The 19,554-nt window shown below is 59.8% G+C and overlaps 3 protein-coding genes across 6 annotated transcripts; 1 reads left to right on the top strand and 2 right to left on the bottom strand.

The window, feature by feature from the left end:
- Positions 1 to 803: 803 nt before the first annotated feature.
- CFL1 (cofilin 1) lies at positions 804 to 4,388 on the bottom strand. Its single transcript, XM_082629170.1, has 4 exons — positions 4,251 to 4,388; positions 2,049 to 2,356; positions 1,693 to 1,769; positions 804 to 1,470 (listed from the first exon to the last, which is right to left on the bottom strand). Exons 1-4 carry the CDS (start codon positions 4,251 to 4,253, stop codon positions 1,358 to 1,360), a joined length of 501 nt encoding a protein of 166 aa, XP_082485296.1. The 5' UTR covers positions 4,254 to 4,388; the 3' UTR covers positions 804 to 1,357.
- A 2,164-nt stretch (positions 4,389 to 6,552) lies between these two features.
- On the top strand, positions 6,553 to 12,284 carry MUS81 (MUS81 structure-specific endonuclease subunit). 3 transcript variants are annotated; one of them, XM_082626665.1, is made up of 16 exons: positions 6,553 to 6,952; positions 7,046 to 7,172; positions 7,419 to 7,501; positions 8,047 to 8,145; positions 8,261 to 8,329; positions 8,490 to 8,575; positions 8,902 to 9,042; positions 9,218 to 9,313; positions 9,400 to 9,521; positions 9,615 to 9,712; positions 10,270 to 10,386; positions 10,481 to 10,576; positions 10,758 to 10,886; positions 10,963 to 11,066; positions 11,912 to 11,995; positions 12,087 to 12,284. In XM_082626665.1, the coding sequence occupies exons 1-16, from the start codon at positions 6,818 to 6,820 to the stop codon at positions 12,151 to 12,153; spliced, it is 1,653 nt and encodes a 550-aa protein (XP_082482791.1). In that variant the 5' UTR covers positions 6,553 to 6,817; the 3' UTR covers positions 12,154 to 12,284. The 3 variants fall into 3 exon arrangements, with proteins under 3 accessions (XP_082482791.1, XP_082482790.1, XP_082482792.1); XM_082626664.1 differs by having other exon boundaries at positions 7,046 to 7,175; XM_082626666.1 differs by lacking the exon at positions 8,902 to 9,042 and having other exon boundaries at positions 7,046 to 7,175.
- A 130-nt stretch (positions 12,285 to 12,414) lies between these two features.
- On the bottom strand, positions 12,415 to 19,278 carry EFEMP2 (EGF containing fibulin extracellular matrix protein 2). 2 transcript variants are annotated; one of them, XM_082626667.1, is made up of 11 exons: positions 19,163 to 19,278; positions 18,733 to 18,850; positions 18,456 to 18,504; positions 17,638 to 17,844; positions 16,922 to 17,044; positions 16,524 to 16,640; positions 16,260 to 16,379; positions 14,760 to 14,879; positions 14,546 to 14,672; positions 14,108 to 14,303; positions 12,415 to 13,238 (listed from the first exon to the last, which is right to left on the bottom strand). In XM_082626667.1, exons 2-11 carry the CDS (start codon positions 18,841 to 18,843, stop codon positions 13,077 to 13,079), a joined length of 1,332 nt encoding a protein of 443 aa, XP_082482793.1. In that variant the 5' UTR covers positions 18,844 to 18,850; positions 19,163 to 19,278; the 3' UTR covers positions 12,415 to 13,076. The 2 variants fall into 2 exon arrangements, with proteins under 2 accessions (XP_082482793.1, XP_082482794.1); XM_082626668.1 differs by lacking the exon at positions 17,638 to 17,844.
- Between the last annotated feature and the right edge of the window lie 276 nt (positions 19,279 to 19,554).

Genomic DNA, 19,554 nt, shown 5'->3' with positions numbered 1-19,554 from the left:
AGTAAAATGGAACTACCCCTTCCTGCCTCCCTACCAGATACTGGCAAGCTCCAAGGAACTAAGGAACCAGTTAACTCCAGGCGGCTTTTTTAAGTTGACTGGGGGGGGCGGGCAGGGTATAAATCCTCCATCACCACCACCCCTAGGGCAATACTTCCACCTTTACCTGCGGGGCAGGTGAAAACCCAAAGCATAGGCTGGAAAGAGCCCACAGCAATGCCAGCAAGAAGTGTGGGGCTCCAGCCAACACCCTCTTGGTTAAACACAGGAAGATGGAGCCCAAGACACCTGGGTCTGAAGTCCTGGACTCCACCTGGCTGGCCCCGCCTCAGATCTCAGCCACATCTGCAGGCCAAAGACTCAACCTGGCTTCTGACTCACAGCAGCCACTGGACCCAGCCCTCATAAATGAGTCAGCCATCCAGGAGAGAGGGCAGAGCAAAGACCAAATACTGAAGGTGGAGAAAAAGCTCAAGAAGCAACCAGTGACTTGCCGTCTCGGGGCCCGCATCTGGGCAAGACTGCACAGGGAATCAGAGAATGGGCCTCACTGTCCTGCTGCCCACCTGGGTCAAGGCAACAGAAGAAACCAGTTCAGGGATTAAGCTCCTCTATTCAAGGAACCCCTGCAGCCAGTAGCAGACACACCCTGGCTCAGCTACCTTCCAAACAGCCAGTCACTGGGGCCAAATGAGGGTGTGTGGGGCTGGCTGGAGGAAGGTTTAGGGAAGAGATGCTGCTCATTCTCCTGGGCTACCCACCCCCGCACCAAGGTCCCCTGGGCCCCAACCTCAAAACAAACATCCCATTAGTGAGCCTTTTTATTGTTGTGTTTTTTTTTGTTTTTTTGTTTTTAATTGAGGGTCCCTTACTGGTCCTGCTTCCATAAGTGGCTGTGACCAGGGGCAAGGGGGAGGGGAACCAGGCGGCGCAGGGAGGGGTCATCTCCACAACATTCCATTTATACACAGAACTAAACAGACAAGCACAGAGTCACTATTGTGGTTAGAAGTTGGCAGCATGGGAAAAGGGAGGAACAAGGGGGGAACTGGGGTGTCGTTAAAAAAAATACAGGTCCCCCCCAAACAGGGGTTCCTGGGGGGAACTTGGTCTGTTTCAACCCAAGAGGAATCAGAAGATCAAAAGCGGTTTGGGAAGGCCAGAACCGTCAGGGATGGAGGGAGGAGGAGGAAGGTCCAGGGGGTGGGGGGGCTGTTTGGCAACTGGGGTGAAGGGACTGCCCTCCCCCTGCTGGGATCCCCCCAGCCCCTCCGGTCTGGCAGGAAGGGGGCAGCCTGCAACCCCCACGGGCAGGTCTGGGGCTGCCAGATGCTCCAGGCAGGGGGCTGGAGGGGGCTCACAAAGGCTTGCCCTCCAGAGAGATGACGGCGCTGCCCCCCAGCTTCTCTGCCAGGGTGCAGCGGTCCTTGACCTCCTCGTAGCAATTTGCTTGCAATTCATGCTTGATCCCTGTGGAGGAGAAGGGGGAGCGTCTGTGAGGGGGAGCACTGGGGCGGGGGTGGGGGTGCTGCGGCTGGGAAGGAGCCAGTAGAACAGATGGCGGGATAAGGCTACATCCAGCAGGCAGTGAATAGGAGACAGAGAGGGCTCTCCTCCACCATGCCGTCCACCCCACCCTGCAGCCAAGGCCTGAATGCAAGGGCATACGGCACAACCAACGCTGGCCCTTACCCGTCAGCTTCTTCTTGATGGCGTCCTTGGAGCTGGCATAGATCATTTTGCTCTTAAGGGGTGCACACTCAGGAGCCCTGGAGGGAAACAGAATCAGAGAACTTGCCGCAAAGCCCCCTCCTCCAAGTCTAGCAAATGCCCTGAAGCAATACAGCACTTCCAGAAACCCCTGGGCTGGCCCCTAACATTCAAGCTTTTATCAAGTCCCTCACTGACAGGCATTTTATTACAACACCCTCCCCTGAAACGCGCACCTCTGGGTTAACAAGGAGCCACAGACCTTCCTGTCCTGGGAAAGGGGGGCGGGGCAGAGCTACGGCAGGTGACAGGAAAAGGTGCCTGCACGAGCAGCTCACCAGAAGATGAACACCAGGTCCTCCTTCTTGCTCTCCTTGGTCTCATAGGTTGCGTCGTAGAGGGCGTAGCGGCAGTCCTTGTCTGGCAGCATCTTGACAAAGGTGGCGTAGGGGTCGTCCACAGTCTGGCCCACGTCACCCACCAGGATCTCCTTGCCCTCCTCCAGGATGATGTTCTTCTTGTCTTCGCTCAGACAGAAGAGCACCGCCTTCTTGCGCTTCTTCACCTCCTCCGGTGTCGACGACTTACGCACCTTCATGTCGTTGAACACTTTGATGACCCCATCAGAGACAGCCACGCCAGAGGCCTAGAGGACGAGCGCCACACGCACCTCATAAGGAACAAGTTTCTGGGACGTGCCCTTAAGTCCCTCCTTTGCTTTCTTAGGAAATCTGTCTAGATGTCAACAAATGTAGTCCTCAGCCCCAAGAGATCATTAATCCCCTTCCCAAGACAAGTATCACTATTTTCCCACCCAAGTCACTGTCAAAGGATCAGATGTGACACAACCCCAGAAAAGCCGCCATAGAAGAGACCTCTGATCACATAATTCAACACCATTCCTCCCCACCCCAACATCCTGCAGGCTAGATTAAAAACCTGTGAAAAGCAGTCTTGGCCAAGATGTGAGCCCAGAATTAAAAGAACCTACAGACGCACGGTACTCAGTCTCAGCTTTTGCATAGTGCTGACTCAGAACTTCACAGAGAGTAGAAGGGGACCCAAACAACCAGGTCATAATCATCTCTGAGAGAACCAGGACCCACAACGCTAGAGGGGTCACCAACGGTGCTCAACAGTTCTAGCAAGCCCATCAGAACTGTTCAACGCAGTTATCACACAAGGTATCCCTTTCTCTGCTGGAGTCTTCCTAAACCAAAGCAGGAACAACAAATCCCTAATTACGGCCCTACCCGACAACTCCCTGTTCTCCGGAAAAAAATGCAGGCCCCAAAGGTCGCTGATAGAAGTTAGCAGCCCAAACTCAAGGGCCCACGGTCCATAAGAGCTCTTTAAACTTCTATTCTGGGTCGTGTTGGGGGCCACCCTAGCCAGGAATGGGAGTGAGACTGTCCACGGTGAAATCTGCCCCCGCTCCCGGAACTGCAGAGGAAGCCGGCCACGTGACTGAGCCGCTTCCGGAGTAGGCGGGGAAAGGAGATCGGCTAGACTCAGCCCCCTCCCCGAAAAAAACCCGTACCTAGAGGAAGCAGCACCTCCAGGGCCTCAACCCTAAGGAAGCGCCCTTACCGACAAGCTTACCGGCCCCCTGCGCTGCGGGCCTGGACAAATTACCCAACCTTCGGCTCTCACAGCCCTCGGGCCGAACACAGGGGACGGGGTGGTATCCGGGCGGTGCCCGCCTGGGTCACTTCCCTAAACTTGGCCCCACCCTCAGGCCCCATCCGGGAAAGCCGACAGCCCCGCTGGTCCACGGCTTCGGGCCCAGCAGCCAGGCCTGACCGTGTGCGCACGCGCCGGCCGACAGCGCCGTTCCAGCCTCCGCCGGGTGTACTCTGCGAACCCAGCTCGCCTTGTGGGCTCGCTACCTCCCGAGCACGGCCGTGATCTCCGCGCTGTCCACTCTGTGCTGCGCGGTGCAAGTCTCTAATCCCAGGCGCCTGCGCCCGGACCCGGACACCCCCGCATCCCCGCTAGCCGCGCCGCCCCCGCCCCTTGCGAGCATCCCTGCCACCTGCTCTCGAGACAGACCCGCCAGAGAGGGAGGGTGACGCGGAGACAGGAACAGCCCCTGGGTGGGGCGCGCGCGCCGAGACCGCTCGCGCGCTTTTCCTTCGCCGCCCCCGGGCCAGGTTTGGATGCCGCGTGCTCCCGTCGAGCGCGCCCCCGTGAACCGACTCTCTTCGGCCCCGCCGCGGCGCGCGACACCGGCTGCTCAGCGAGGGACGGGCGCGCGCCCTGGACCCCTCCCCCACGGCCCTTGTCCGCGCGGGCGCAACAGCGGGGTGGGGGAGGGGAAGGGAGTCCAGGGGGCGCGCGAGCGACGTCCAAGCCGGCCCTCACCGGCGCCCGCGGGCGCGCACGCGCGTCCCGGCGCCGCCCGCCCCTCAGCACGAGACCCTCATCCCGCCCGGGGAGCTGGGGGAGGGGATGCCGACGTCGCTCCCCCGTTCCCTTTAGCGCGCGCAGATGATCGACTCGCAGCCGCCTCCCCTCCGGCGCCGTGGCCTGCCGCTCACCATGTTTCCGGAAGAGAAAAGGAGATAGCAAGGAGAGCCAGCAAAGACAAGAGCCGCTGCAGCTGCTGCCGGGATCCGACTGAACGCGGCCTCTCCCGGCCCCTTCCGTTTAGTACGAGCCGCACAATGAGGGGCGGGGCGGGCTTCCGGCGCTCCCCCCGCGGGCCGACGGGAAATGAAGTCCGAGGGTCCTGCGCCGTCTTCGGGCTCGCTGGGTAACGGAGTCTTTTTCACCTGACGGCCTCCCGGCTCCACGTTGCATACTGGGAAATGTAGTTCAAAACAGCCGAGAGAGGCGGGGCTATGGCACGGAGAGCGCACCCGTTGGTCGAATTTCCCAGGAAACGCTCGGAGCTGAGCGAAGGCCTCGGTGTTGGGTAATATGACCTGAAAATGAGCCCCGACTTCGCGGCTTTCTAACTCGGAGGGAAACGGGTTTTCCTAAGATCCATCTTGGCACTATCTGGATCCTTTGGTCTGAAAATTTTCAGTGAGTTAGTATTTTGATTTTCCGAATTGAAGCACCTATTCATTGGCCTGGAATCCAGTCCTAGAGCAAGGAGAATCGCTAGTATAAGGCACCTTCTATCCAATAATCATTCGTTAAGCATCCTCCATGTGTAAAGCCACTCTTGTCTACTGAGAAAAGGCCATATGCAACGTCAATAAAATAAGAAAAAAACACAAGGGAAAGGCTACAAGGAAATCTTTGAAAATAGAGATTTGTACTTGTTTTTAGGGTGTTTGGCAAAATCATGAGGTAATAAAGGGAGGACAGGGGTTTGTGCATTCAATTCAAGGATTATGTGCCTTTTACTAAACAGTGAAAAGCGGAAATAGATATTAAACCAAACTTGGGTCTCATTCTCATATGCCTGTAACCAGGCATATGGTTAATTAGTACCCGCAGAAATTGAGACAGAAGCTCTGTGGGAGCATAACCTTCAAAAAAAGAAACTGGGGTGGGGGACTCCGGGAAGATTCCTTTGGCCTCGAACAAAGGCCACGCCCTCTTACTCTGCAGGAGGAGAAGAAAGGGTCGCAAACAAGAGAATTGGGGGTGTTGATCCCATATGCAGAATAAAGGGTGTAAAAGAAGAGGCAGAACCCTGGTCTTCAGGACCCGGGGAGCGACTCCCGAGAGTGGGGTACGTCGCAGAGCATGCCGGGGGTTGTAGTCGGGGACCTTCCGCCGCATCGCCCACCAACGGAGCTCCCGGGAGCCTCAGGTGGGGGCCACAGCTCAACCACCTCCCGCAAGCGGCCCTGCCTGGAGAGGAGGCTGGCTCCACCTTTTTTGAGCTTCGGAGTTTCCTAGAGCAACGACGAGGGGGAGGGAGACTTCGCAGTTACCCTGGAGACGCGCTCTCGCCCGCCCCTAGCTGCGGGATGCCCTAGATGTCCTTATTAGGACATGAGGCTAGAGGGGGCGAGGCCAAACCGAACGCCCGCTGGAGGCTCCTTATAAGGCAGCGTCGGGCGGGAGGCGGGAGTGTGGAGCAGGCTCGGGGGTGAGGGATCGAGGCGGGGCGGAGTTTGAAGGGGCGGGCCTGGAAGCTCTGGCGCCCGCCTCTCTGCTCCAGTAAGGCCTCGGATCCGCACCTCGCCACTTCCGGTGTAGCAGATGAGGGCTGCTCTAATTCGCTGGCGACTCTCGTGCTCAACTGGGACCCCTCTGCATAGTTCCCATCTTAACCTCCCTGAGGGTCCCCCACCTCCAATGAGTCTCAAAAACGATGAAGTGTTTTCCCCTTGTCCGGGCTTCTTACTCCCAGGTTGCTACCCCGAATCCAACAACTTGCCCACTTCAGCCCCTCCCACATATCCCGAATGTCCAGTACTTCCTATTTGTTCCCTCTCTACTTGTCCTCTGCCCCCCTCTCCCCGTCCTGCAAGCTTTGGCCTTCCCTGCGTGTCCCCGACTTCGCGCCCCTCCCCCATGGAGGCCCCAGCTCGGGATCACCATTTCCTCGGAGGGTCTTTCAGCTGCACTCGCGTTACCTTTGTATCCTCATTCCCTGTACCCATTCCTAATGTCCCTCCGACAAAACTACCTGCAACCCATTTGTTCCCCCATCCCCCCGGACTCTTCATCAGCCCAGTCTCTACACCGTCCTCCGCTAGAGCGAGCCTGAAACTGACAGCCTTAGATTACTCGGTATGCACCGCCCCAACCAGACCTCCCAGCCACAGGGCGGCGCTGTCCACCTTCCTCTCTCCTGCACAAAGAGGACCCCCACCCCCACCCCCGCTCTCGAATCTGGGTTGGGAGGAAGGGGCGGGTCAAGGCCTGGGGCGGGCGGGGCGCGTCCGAAAGGCCCGTCCTGTCCCGGGGCGGCGGGAAGGCGAAAGGCGGTAGAGACTGTGCTTGGCACCGACCACTTAGAGTAGCACAGGGGCGGGGAGGGCAGCAGAAATCAGTCCTCTGGTTAGTTCCCCGCATGGGACCACGTGATTAGAGAGGTCCCGCCCTCCTCCGCCGGAACCAGGTGTTCGAATCCCGTCTCCAGAACTAGCGGCATTTCAGTCCTGCCGGCGTGAGGGCTGGGGCTCACGCCCAGGGGATCATGGCAGCGCCGGTTCGCCTGGGCCGGAAACGACCGCTGCCCGTTTGCGCCAACCCGCTCTTCGTACGGTGGCTGACCGAGTGGCGGGACGAGGCAGCCAGCAGAGGGCGCCGCACGCAATTCGTGTTTCAGAAGGTGGGTTCTGGCCGGGCCTGATGGGAGACAGGTGCTGGCCGGGCCAGACAGCCAGGTCCACCCTGACCCGGTACTGTACCCCTACCCCGCCAGGCACTGCGCTCCCTACGGCGGTACCCACTGCCCCTGCACAGCGGCAAGGAAGCTAAGATCCTACAGCACTTCGGAGATGGGCTCTGCCGGATGCTGGACCGGCGGCTGCAGCAGCACAAGGCATCAGGTGGTGCGCGCTGGGAGCAGGGGTCGGTGGTCCCCTGAGCCTCCCCCAGATGCAGCCTCTGTAACCACCTGGGATACTTTGGCTTCAAGCTCCCTACTCCTGTCCAAATTGCTGTTTGACGTCGGGCTAGTGGCTGACTTTTTCAGAACCTCACCGCTCTCACCAACCACTTGAGCTGGCCGCGTCCCAGACCATCCTACCTGCTGGATTCCAGGGTCCAGGGTTGACTCTCTTCTACTCCCGCAGGTGATCATGCCCCATGTTCACCACCTGGAGCGAAGAGTCCAGCCCGGGAAAGGCCTGCCAAAGTCCAGGATCCTTACATGCCAGTGAGGAGAGGGCAGGGGGAGTAGAAGGGAAAGCGGGAGCACCAGGAGTAAGATTTTCTGGCTTGGGGGACTTAGCTGGGCTGGGTCCACATCCCACCAGTGACACCTGGCTCTGGGCAAATGACTTATTCTGTCTGATGCTTAGTTTTCTTATCTGTAGGTGTAGATAGCTATAATAGAGTCAGTTGAGAGAATTCCACGATCAAGCTATTTAGGGGGCCAAGCCCAGTAAGTTATGGAATTTGCTGTTGAGTCTTCTCGTCTTACTTTCTCTGTCCTGTGCTAGAACTGAGGCTGGGCCAGGCCGATTACACCCCTACCCCACCCCCCATCCCCTGAAACTGTCCACCGTCTCATCGCAAGTTTGCAGGAGATCATACTATCACGTGGCCCATTTTACAGATACAGAAGCTAGAGAGGCAGCTGAGTAATTTGCTCAGGGCCATTTAGTCTGCTGAGATAGAACCTGAACCTCAGCCTTGCCAGGGATTCCGTCTGCAACAGCTGGCTGGCTTTTGGCTTCAAAGGCCCCCTGTACCTTTCAGGGTCCAACCCAGCTCAAAGCAGGAGGCTCTGGCAAGTGCTGGCCAGCTCGGCACTCGGGGGCTCGAGCAGTACTGCTGCTGCTGTACCGGGAACACCTGGTGAGCGTCTGACCAAATCGGGAGTCCGGGGAACTGAGGCCACGGGCCTGCGGCTCCTGGGGCAGGCTGCTCGGGCACTGAACCTAAGTTGGTTACATTTCTGCCTTGGTTACAGAATTCTAGCGGCCATGGCTTCCTAACCAAGGAGGAGCTGCTGCAGACGTGTGCCCAGAAGGCTCCAAGGGTGAGCACTGAGAGGGGGAAGGAGGGAGCCAAGTGGCTCTGGATCTGACCCTGAGCCCACCACAGGCTGCCCTTCTTGGGAGCAAGCAGCGGGGTGGGGCAAGGGAGTGGGCAGGTGGTAGCCCTGGGAGCTCTCTAAGGGTCTCCTCCCCTACGAACAGGTGGCCCCTGGAAGTGCTCGGCCCTGGCCAGCCCTCCGCTCCCTCCTCCACAGGAACCTGGTCCTCAGGACACAGCAGCCAGCTAGGTGGGGAGAACGACGTGAGGTGCAGGAGGCAGGGCGGGGGAGCAGGCGTGCTGTGCTGAGGTGGCCCTGCAGTCTGACGTGTACTTGCTGACCTGAGGAGTGGCCCTGGGCAGGTCCAGGGCAGGTCCAGGGGCCCTGGGCAGGTCCAGAGGCAGCTGATCTGAGGGGCGAGAACATGGCTAGCAGGAGGGGGGTTGGGCAGCCACTGGCCTTGTTTGTGAAGGGTCGCCAAGGCTGGTGAGACCAGCCTAGCTGGGGGCAGGCAGGGGAGCCCGCCAAGTATGAGTGAAGAAGGGAGATCTGTGTTCTCCTTTTCCACCCGCCAGGTACTCACTGACCCCAGAGGGTCTGGAGCTGGCCCAGAAGCTGGCTGAGTCGGAGGGCCTGAGCTTGCTGAGTGTGGGCAGCGGGCCAGAGGAGCCCCCTGGGGAGGAGCCTGCGGTGCCAGGAGCGGCCTCAGCTGAGCTGTGAGGAGGGGGAGGGGGGAGAACAGGGGGGTAGGAGTCGTCCCCAAAATGAGGCCAGGACCCCACCCTGTCTCCATCAGTTCCAGCTGAGCTGTGGCTGCCCCACCTCGTAGGGGTGAGAGGAGCAGCAGCCCCGGCCTTGCACACGCCGACTCCCACCCCTTCTCCCCGGTAGTGGCGCCAGCGAAGGGAACGTCCAGCAGCCACCGCTGGAGCTGGGGCCTGGAGAGTACAGGGTGCTGTTGTGCGTGGACGTTGGCGAGACCAAGGGGTGAGTGAGGTGGGGGGAGGTGAGGGAGAGGACGTGGCGAGGGCCCTGGCCTGCCCTGCCTCAGGCCTCCCACCGTGCAACTCCAGGGCGGGACCCAGGCCAGAGCTGCTCCAAGAGCTGCAGCGGCTGCACGTGACCCACACGGTGCGCAAGCTGCACGTCGGGGACTTCGTGTGGGTGGCCCAAGAGACCAGTCCCAGGGACCCGGGTAAGGGGTGTGGATGGGCAGGTGGGGGTCAGAGGCAGGGCCTGGTGGGTAAGGGGACGTGAGCCAACGGAACCCTTCTTGGCCTCTCGGCAGCACGACCTGGAGAACTAGTCCTGGACCACATCGTGGAGCGAAAGCGGCTGGATGACCTGTGCAGCAGCATCATCGACGGCCGCTTCCGGGAGCAAAAGGTTCCTTCACTGGCCTCACCACCCTCCCTGCCCCGGGCCCGCTCAGGCACTTCTGGGTGGTTTCCAGGCAGAGCTCCCACACCTCCAGCCACACCCCCTCTAGAGCTGCTCCAGGGCAGCCCTGAGATCAGACCCCCCTCAGGCCCCTCCAGGCGCACAGTAGGTGTGCAGGGTCTCTGGGCGGGGCTGAGGAGCAGGAACCCTAGGGTGTCCAGCCCCTGCAGTCCGGAGTAAACAAGGCTCACCCCTCAAGGAGTGGAACCGCAGCAGCTGTGTGTCAGTGCTGGCTGCTAGGCTGAACCCATAGGCCACGTATAGGCCAAGGGAAGCTTGAAGAATGGGCATCGCTCAGACGGTGGCAGGGCTTTCTGTGCAAGAGTAGCAGCGTGAGCAAAGGTGTGGAGGCCACTCTGAGGCAGGTGGAGGAGCTAGGGAGGATGAGGAGGTGACCTGGTGGGACCGAGGTCTCGTGACAATTTTGAGGGTGACTTAATGGACACCTAGCATATGAGCATCCAGGTCTTGACCCACCTCACCCTCCCCAACTGCCTGCCCAGTTCCGGCTGAAGCGCTGCGGCCTGGGGCGTCGAGTATACCTGGTGGAAGAGTATGGCTCAGTGCGTAACCTCAGCCTTCCCGAGGGCACGCTGCTGCAGGCTGTCACCAACACTCAGGTGAGCCGGGAGGGCAGGGCCAGGCTGGCAGGGACCCTGTGGTCTACGGCTCCACTCAGGAGCCACTCTCCTTCCCTTGGATCCTCTTTTCCAGGTCATCGATGGCTTCTTTGTGAAACGCACAGCAGATATTAAGGAGTCAGCAGCCTACCTGGCCCTGTTGACAAGGGGCCTGCAGAGACTCTACCAGGTGAGCAGGTGCATCTGTCCAGCACTGGCCCCTTACTTGGGTCCCGTGTTCCCTCAAGGAAGGCGAGGTGAGTGAGATCCCTGTTTCTCAGGCTGGCCCACTGAGGCCTGGGATGGGGCAAGGCCTGGCTGGGGGCTGTCCCCTAGAGCTCTGGCCTGGCCTCAGTTCCCTCTTTCCTCAGGGCCACACCCTCTACAGTCGCCCCTGGGGAACCCCAGGGGACCCTGAATCAAGGGCTGGGCCCTCCCCAAACCCTCTCTGCTCACTCCTCACCTTCAACGACTTCAACGCTGGAGCCATCAAGAACAAGGTACTGCCTCTGCCCAGCCCCTCCTTACAAGGTCCAGCCCTGGGCCGCTCCTCATATGGTCCTCCCCTGACCCCAGGCCCAGTCTGTGCGGGAGGTGTTTGCCAGGCAGCTGATGCAGGTGCACAGAGTGAGCGGGGAGAAGGCGGCAGCCCTGGTGGATCAGTACAGCACCCCTGCCAGGTAGGCCGCCACAGAGCCCCTGTCCTCTGCCCCTGCCCACCCTGCGTGGACGTCAACTCAGCCAGTGCCTTGCGGGTGGTCTGGCTCTGTGAGGGCTGGACAGACCCAGCTGATACCTGAGCAGTTCACGGAGGTCCGGTGGTGAGGAAGACAGAGCCAGCCAAGACCAGACAGAATCTCAGGCATTGGGAGGAGGGAGAGAGAGACATTCTACAGTAAGTCCCCTACATACGAACAAGTTCCGTTCCAAGAGCACGTTCATAAGTCCGATTTGTTTGTAAGTCTAACAAAGTTAGCCTAGATACCCAACTAACACAGTCAGCTGTATACCGCTGTTTTTACGCTTGCTTCTGGACATCCGGGCCTGAAATAAAGATACTGTACTACTGTGCTCTATACAATACTGTAAAGCACACGGAAGCACAAACGCCTGTAAAGGATGCACGTGAGTGAGCATGTACACCAGATGTGTGAACTAACTTACGTGATTGGACACGCGAACATACGTTCGCATCTTTGAAAGTTCGCAACTTGAAGGTTCATATGGAGGGGACTTCCTGTATCTGGTGCAGCAGAGAAGGCTTCCTGGAGGAGTGGGTGGGCCATGAAGACTGGGCCAAGAACAGCCACACTTGGGAAACATTTGCAGGAGCATGAAAGGAGGATGAGCAGGATGGAGCAGGGCCTTGAATGCCAGGTTCAGGAAGTGCGGCCATGGTCCTGACTCTAACCCATGCCAGCCTCTTCAGCCCGTCTTCTGTGACACTGGCCTGAGCCACTCAGGATGGGCCAGCAGTCAGCCATTGCCAAAACTTAGAAACTCATACTCCCCACCCCACCCTCAGCCTACTGGCTGCCTATGATGCCTGTGCCACGCCGAAGGAAAAGGAAATGCTGCTGAGCACCATCAAGTGTGGACCACTGCAGAGGTGAGGGCAGGAGACAGAACCTGGAGAGAGTAGGTGGGGTGCGGTTACCCTCACCCAGGCCTGACCCTTACTTGCCTTTCTCTTTGTGCAGGAATCTGGGGCCTGCTCTGAGCAGGACCTTGTCACAGCTTTACTGCAGCCATGGCCCCCTGACCTGAGCTATGCCACAAGACAGACCCCCGCCCCCATCTTCCCAGGCTACGCAGCCTTTTAACCGGAATCTTTGGGCTACAATAAAAATCTTAAGTGTTTGCAGCTTTATGTGTTAGGAGGGGATGCCAGGCCCCAGGGGTCTTGTAAGATATCCAGGTAGGAACTGGGGAGACCATTGGGTCCAGTTTTTAAACTGAGCTCCTCAGGACCCCTGGGGTCCCCTGGCAGGGCACTGAGACTGCCGGGGAGATGAAGTCAGTGAGGCGTTGCAACTTTGAATCTAGTTTATGTCATCAGAGTTCTCTGATCAAATAAAATTTCCTTTGAGAAGAAGTTCTGTAGCTTGGAAAAGAAAAGTTTATAAAGCGCTAACAGTCCAGTTGCCTCATTTTATGGATTGGAACACTGAGGCTCAGGGAGCTACTAGGATTTCTCCAAATTGATTGTTTGAGGCCAAGCTAGGATTGAAACCCAGGGCCTCCTGGCACTGTCTAGAGCAGGATTGTTCGGGCCCACTGCAGACCAGCCAAGCCCACATTTCTGGGCTGGGGCCTGGAGTTGGCAGCCTCATTACCTCTTGCCTCCTCAGGGTGATTCTGATGCCCATGGTATATAGGCCAGTTCCAGTCTTGGGGATGCAGCTCCCAGCTCCTGTCAATGGAGCCCTTCAGCCTGGACAGAGATACCCCCCACCTTTAGGTGGACGTGGCCCGCCTCCCATGAGCCTGCCCTTTCCCCACTCTGGGGTTCACTGCAGTGTGACCCACCCACCTCAGCCACCAGGACTCCTTCTTTCTCCCTTTATTGCCTTTCTCTCTCTACCCTTCACAACAGCGTCTTCCCTTTTTAGCAGAACAGTCATCCCTGAGCCCCAGGCTCCTCGGCTACAGGGAACCTCCCCCTCCCTGAGAGCTCCCCCGCCCACTCCTCAGAAGGTGTAGGCCCCCACGAAGACGGTGAGTCTCAGTACAGAGCTGGCCCGGTAGCTCATGAGGGAGTTCATGGTGACCATCTCGAGGTCCAGCACGTACTCCCGGGGGCCTGTCACAGGCCGCGCGAGGACCAGCATGGCGCTGACATTGTTGATTTGCTGCAGGGTACAGTGGGTGGGGGGACACGTAGATTGCGTCAACCTACACACCAGGACCCTACCCCGGCATCACCTCCCTGCCCCGAGTCTGGTATCCACAACCAGTTGGCTGTGAAGTGGAGAGAGCCCTGGTCAGCCTGGGACCCCAGGCGCTCATCCAGATCTGTGACTCCCTCGACATCTGCACCCGGGCTCCTGCCCTCAGAAACATCCCCTGGTGCTCTTCCCACCCTTTCCAGCTAGTTCTTCTTTTGTCTAACCACAGTCAACTGATTCAGGGCCAGGTGTGAGACTCTGGGGAGCGGTGGGGCCTTTGGTGACCTGGAGCAGGCAGACTCCCCTTCAAAGCACTCAATTCCAGAAAGAGAAAACCAGCACTGGTACCAGACAAACCCTTACACCCCTCACTGTGTCACATCCGGACCCTGCCCTCCTCCCACCTCCACCAGCAGAGAGCTGGATTCTCAGATCCCAGGCCCCTGCGCCAACCCCTGCTGCCTCTCTCTCCAAGATCCAGCTCCACTTGCTCGCCCTTTCCAGACTCTGCTGTGTCTGTTACCTCCAGCCTCTCATGCTAGTCCTTTGTCCTAAGGGTGAAGCAGTTGAAGCCAGATACACAGACCAGCACAGGGACTCAAACCCCAGTGTCTGAGTGCCTTGCTAGAATTGTATTTAACAATCTGTAGTTTGTACCAAGGGAATTTAGAACACTCCTACCTTGCTATAGAAATTCTGACCCTTGGGGGGAGGGACACTGAGAGAAGAGGCGGGGCATGGTGGCATAGTTGCGTCTCCCACTTAAGGTTTCCTGGAATTCAGTTTTGGATTATGCAAGTCAGTTGAGGGGTGGGGTTAGAGGAAAGCCTTACCCTAATGTAGAAGTCTCCCTGCGAGTTTCCAGCACGGATCTGAAAAGCATTGTAGGCGCCAGGGTAGACGGAGGTCGCTTGGATTTGGAACACGTCGGCCGGTACGCTCCGCTCCGAGGTGATGCTCATGTAGCGGTGCACGATGGACGAGGGCTGCTCCCGGCACAGGGGGTTGGAAGCCGGACAGAGGCAGCGACTGGAGACCCCGAGATGGGAACACAAATGAGGTCATAGCCCATCCTTTAAATGTGGCCCACCCCCAAAATTAGGGATCCCAAAAGGATCCTCCCACTCCCGCTGTAACAGCATGTGTGGTTTAGTCGGACTACAACTCCCATCGGCCCTCAGAGCACTCGGCAGCCCGAACAGGTGCCAGTCAGCCGCAGAGCTCTCTGGGAGTTGTAGTTTCTGCTATGGCTTGGTGTCGAGTTGACTCACTTGTCCGACACCTGGACATAGGGCTCCACGCAGCGGTTGGTGTCCACGCAGCGGTAGCCCCCGTGGAAGTTGACACACGTTTGGGCCTCAGAGCACTGGTGCGCACCCGACTCACACTCGTCAATGTCTGTGCCGGGGGAGAGGGGCTGGAACCCGGATACCAGGCCACCAGCCCCTGACACCACCCTGCCCGCTGCACCGGGGCAACCTGTACCTTGGCACAGGCGCGTGGCCAGCAACTGGTAGCCCTGCGGGCAGTGGCAGGAGAAGCGGCCTGGCTCGTTGACACAGCGGTACTGGCAGAGGTAACTGGAGTAGCTGCACTCATCGATATCTGGGGGGGGGGGGGGGGGAGGGGCGGGGGCGGGGCTGAGGACTGGGCTGCCGCAGTCCTCCAGCTCAGCCCCACACATGTTCATCTATCTCATCGACTGAGCCTGGCCCCAGGTTAGGCTCAGCGTAGGAAGAAGCAGAAGAGACAGGCCCTGCGGAACTCAGCAGCGGACAGAGGGTTCAAGAAAGAACTGCCCAGGGGACTTTCCTGGCGGTCCAGTGGTTAAGACTCCGCACTTCCACTGAAGGGGGCACGGGTTCCATCCCTGGTCCGGGAACTAAGATCCCAGAAGCCACGTGGCCAAAAAAAAAAAAAAGAAAAAAGAAAAAGAAAGGACCGCCCAGCTCACAGATCTCTCTTTGCCCCAGGACTATAAGGTGATATTAATGAGAGCACTGGGAATCTAGAGGTTTGGCTTTATATCCTACTGAGTTTGGGGAACCTCAGTTTCCCTGTCAATAAAATCAGTGGCTTAGACTGATGAGCCCTCGAGGCATCCCAGCCTGCTCTGGGTTTCAGTACTTTGCCCGAATCCTGCAACCTACAATCCGCCCAAGCACAGTCACCTCCTGCCAACTGTGAGCAGCACAGGCAGAAGCCAGGTTTTCTCCGCTGTGCTCCTTACGCTGCCCGGCACCTAGCCAGATACCAGTGCGGCCTTCCTCGGCAGCAAAGCACAAAGCATAACAGAAACAGGGCACGTGGCCGGTTGACATGGAATGAGATAGCGCCCTGGCCCCATGGGGCAAGTCACTCAACCTCTCTTCATCGAAGTATTTTATCTGATTTTTTGTAATCCTCCCAACAAAATTTGAGGGAAGTATTAATGTCAATTTGCAGAGGTGGAAAAACTGCTATTTATCTCATAGGATTGTTGGCAGGATCAAATAAGGCCAAATACGTAAGGAAAGCATACTGCACAGGGCAGGTTCTCAATAAATGCTAATTCACTTTAAAGCGTTGCTGCTTGGGACTTGAAAAAGTCTGTCGTCATTTTCTCACTTAATTCTCAAGACAACCTATTCTACAGAAGAATAAATGGACTCAGAGAGAAGAGTGACTTGCCCTGGTCCAGGATTCGCATGCACATCAGCCTGATTCCCAGGGAGGGGGGCACCTACATCTTCGTTCAGTCTCCCTGCTGAGCTTCGGTGAGGACCTAACTGCTCCCCTCTGTGCCTTCCCCACCAGGCTGGGAGTTCTGGTGGGCAGCTCTGTAGGTGCCCAGCCACCAGCTGGGGTGGAGTACCAGGAGGCGCAAGGGTGCAGGATGGACAGGACGTGGAGGCATCAAGGGGAGGGCTGTGTGGCAGGAGGTGCAGCATGACACAGGGCCTGGGGGACCAGTGGAGGGACATGCAGCAGGGGTAGAGCTCTCACCACTGCAGGAGAAGCCATCCCGGTGCAGCTCATAGCCCTGGTGGCAGCGACACAGGAAGGTCCCATAGGAGTTGAAGCAACGCTGCTCACACGGAGCCCCCATGTCGCATTCGTTCACATCTGGGGGTGCCGGGAAGAGGGGAAGGGGTGAAAGCCGAGGAGCAGCCCAGAGCACCCGCTGCCCCCGGGCTGGTCAGGAAGGGAGCTCCCCCACCCCACACCACCCTGCGCGGGACCCAGGAGCCTGGCCCGGCCCGGCCTCACCCACACAGGAGCGGTTGTTGGGCCCCAGCTGGAAGCCCGGCTCGCACTGGCATCGAAAGGAACCAGGCAAGTTCACGCAGCGGTGCTGGCAGTAGCGGTAGCGGCACTCGTCTACATCTGGGACGGAGGCAGGGGAAGGACAGCAGAGGGCAAGCGTCAGGTGCGGCCCAGGCCAGCTGGGACTCATCACCCGTAGTCTTGCTTGTGTCTGGGCTGGGCCAGATCAGCCAGGACTCACACATACACGCATACAGTCCCGTGTCTGGGGACAGTAAGGCAGAGGTGGCAGGGGACTGGGGTAAAACCTGGGGGTGGGTTGGAATGGGGATCAGGTGCTAGAGTGAGAGCCAGGCCACGGGCACAGAGCAGGGACCAGAAAGGCCACTCCCCAGACTCACCCACACACTCGGGCCCGATCTTGCGGTAGCCGTCGGGACAAGTACACTGGTAGGAGCCAGGTAGGTTATGGCACTCCTGGCTGGGGCGGCAGTCGTGCAGGGCCTGGGCACACTCGTCCACGTCTGCAGGAGACACCACTCAGCCCCTGCCTGGCAGCCCGTGCACCACCCGACATGACAGACACCTCAGCGTGGGAGCACACAGGTCAGGTACCACTTACATGGATGTGTGGGTCCACAATAGGAACACGTGGACCCGCCCAACAGCACAAATAGGAGTTTACCAGCTTGGAGCCAATGAGAACGGCACCCCTACGCTGGGAGACCTCATGCCAGGGAAGCATAGGATAAGGCCCTGCCCATACTCCGAGGAGCACAGATTCCAGGGCCTTCCTGCAAGGCCCGAGGCACCCAGGGGTGGGGTGCAGACCAGGAAGGGGCAGGGGCAGAGGCTGAGAGGCAGAGCTCTTGCAGTACGACTGCAGCAGTCAAGGCGAGGGTCCCAGAGGCTGGCTGGGCAGTATAACAGGAGCTGGGGCCACCTGTGGCAGGCCCCACGCGAAGTGAGGATCTGGACAAGGGTCTGGATGTTATCCTAGTGGCCCTGAGGAGGCTCTTGAGCAAGGGAGGAACGTGAGGTGTAAGTTTTTAAGATGCAGTGAGAGATGCTCAGTAGAAGGGTTGGAAGCCTCAGTGCCAGGGTGACCCTTACTCACCCGTGCAGCTCTCTTGCTCATCGGGCTCATAGCCCGGGAGGCAGGGGTTGGGGTGCTCAGCAGGGGGCACTGGTGGTGGTGGTCCCTCACCATGCAGGTCACTGATGACAGCAGCAGAGCGGGGCAGGCACAAGTAGCCCCCATAGTGGTTGATACATTTCATTTCCCCCTTGCAGGCCTCCGGGATGGTCAGGCACTCATTGACATCTGCGGAGAGGGGCCTGCTGGGCACAGCCAGTCTCCTGGGCCGGCCGTGGAGGGGGTGGGAGGCAGGAGCCCATCTCAGCCTTCTCTAAGCTGAGTGACCCGGGCAGGGCCTTCCCTCTCTATTCAACAAGCTAAGGCTGCCTGCCCAGGACCCCTTCCCAGGGCCTGCCAGGGCTGATGGTGGGGCAGTTGTTCCTATAGTCACCCCCGTTTTCTTGCCCCCAAGAGGGTCTCTGTCCCTCCCCAAAGCCCTGGCCCTGACAGCCTAAGAGTGATGTGCAGGCCTCCTTACCCACCCCCACAGGCACTGCTCTCCTGGAGCCGTGATGGGACAAAGCTGGATAGGACAGTGATTAGAGGAGGTATCCAGGGCAGCGCCCTGCTGCTCTCTAGACTCCTGAGGGGGCAGGGGGGACGGGCAGGGTGTCCTGGGTTTCTCTGAGAGGGAGGGGCCTGGATGGTTTCCCCACCCCTAGCCAAGCTGGCCCCCTGAGAACCAGAGCTGGCCACGGCCAGGCAGAGCTGGGCAGGAGACAGAGCAGCTCTTGGAGGTGGGGTTCCAATCCCCTTCCCAGTTCTCGGGGGTGGGTCAGTCCCCCAAGCATCCTCACCCCGGCAGTGCTGGCTGTCAGGGTCCCACTCATAGCCGTCTGTGCATTCCTACAAGGGGACCAGAGGTGGCCAGTGGTCACCCCTGGCCCCCTCTAGCTGACCAGGCCAAGACCAGGGCCCAAGCCTGGCCACCCTCCCCGCCTGCTCCAAACAATGGCCCCAGCTGCTCCACCAACCAGGGGAGGGGAGAATCTTCCCCAGCAGCAGCCACCCCAGGATCCTGGTCTCTGTGTCCCTGCCCAGCCCAGCCCAGCCCAGTGACCCCACTGTCCCCACCGTGTAGCTGTCGGGCTCCTCGGAATCCTGGGGAGACGCTGCCCCCAAGAGCAACAGCAGCAGCGCCCAGAGCAGTAGAGACGCGGGGAGGCAGGAGGCGAAGGGGAGCATCCTGGGGCTGGGGGATGGTGGGCGGGGGTCAGGGCGCCTCTGCCACAGCAGCCCGCATTCCCGGTACCAGGACTCAGAGCCGTGGCCCCGGCCGCCTCCCGCCCGGAACCGTGCTTGGGGCCCCGGAGCCTCCCAGGGCCGAGGGCCGACTCCTCACGCAGGCCGGGGTTCAGGGCCCACCCGCCCGGGGCCGCCCCGCCCCCGCCCCCGCCCGGTCCCCCAGCGGCTCCGGCCGAGGAGCGCGGGCCTCTCGGCTCCTTGCTGACGCGACTCGGCCGAGACTCTGGCTCGCGCCCTCCCCCCATGGACGGCCACTCACTTGGGCCCGCGACGGCCCCGCGGCCCGCGGCTCCGGCGGCTCGGCTGGCTTCGGCAGTGTCTGCGGCAGACGGACAGGCGGACGGCGTAGCTCCCTGGACGCGCGGCCCCAGGAAGCGCCCCCCGCCCGCCCGCCCGCCGCGGCGCGGCCCACCCCGGCGCCTCCGCCCGCCCCTCAGCGGATTCCTGAGCCCGCGCCAGGGGGAGGGACCCCGACCCCCCACTTCTCCGCCCCCAGCCGGCCGCAGGCCCCCACCCGGTCCCCCGCGGCGCCGCCCGGAGCCGCCTCCCGGCGCCGGGCCAGGGTCCCCTGGCATTGGCCCTGATGCCAGGCCCCCGACTCACGAGCCCCCACGCTTTCACTTTGCGCACCCCAAAATGTCATCCTGCGCA

This window comes from Mesoplodon mirus (genome assembly GCF_964341445.2).
Source record: "Mesoplodon mirus genome assembly, chromosome: 7".
Taxonomy (NCBI): domain Eukaryota; kingdom Metazoa; phylum Chordata; class Mammalia; order Artiodactyla; family Ziphiidae; genus Mesoplodon; species Mesoplodon mirus.
Note: the sequence above shows the minus strand (reverse complement) of the source record. Positions and strands in the feature narration are given on the sequence as shown.

Bases quoted from the DNA above. Each gene is read 5' to 3' on its own strand.
- CFL1 (XM_082629170.1), bottom strand. The intron at 1,770-2,048 runs GTGAGCTGCTCG...GTTTCCCTCCAG, and splicing joins GACCTGGTGTTCATCTTCTG to GGCTCCTGAGTGTGCACCCC. The intron at 1,471-1,692 runs GTAAGGGCCAGC...TCTCCTCCACAG, and splicing joins CATCAAGAAGAAGCTGACGG to GGATCAAGCATGAATTGCAA.
- MUS81 (XM_082626664.1), top strand. From the start codon at position 6,818: ATGGCAGCGCCGGTTCGCCTGGGCCGGAAACGACCGCTGCCCGTTTGC. The intron at 7,176-7,418 runs GTGCGCGCTGGG...CTACTCCCGCAG, and splicing joins GCAGCACAAGGCATCAGGTG to GTGATCATGCCCCATGTTCA. The intron at 9,043-9,217 runs GTGAGGAGGGGG...TCTCCCCGGTAG, and splicing joins GGAGCGGCCTCAGCTGAGCT to TGGCGCCAGCGAAGGGAACG.
- EFEMP2 (XM_082626667.1), bottom strand. From the start codon at position 18,843: ATGCTCCCCTTCGCCTCCTGCCTCCCCGCGTCTCTACTGCTCTGGGCG. The intron at 17,845-18,455 runs GTGAGGATGCTT...CCCTCTCCGCAG, and splicing joins TGACAGCCAGCACTGCCGGG to ATGTCAATGAGTGCCTGACC. The intron at 16,641-16,921 runs GTGAGTCTGGGG...CCTCCGTCCCAG, and splicing joins GATCGGGCCCGAGTGTGTGG to ATGTAGACGAGTGCCGCTAC.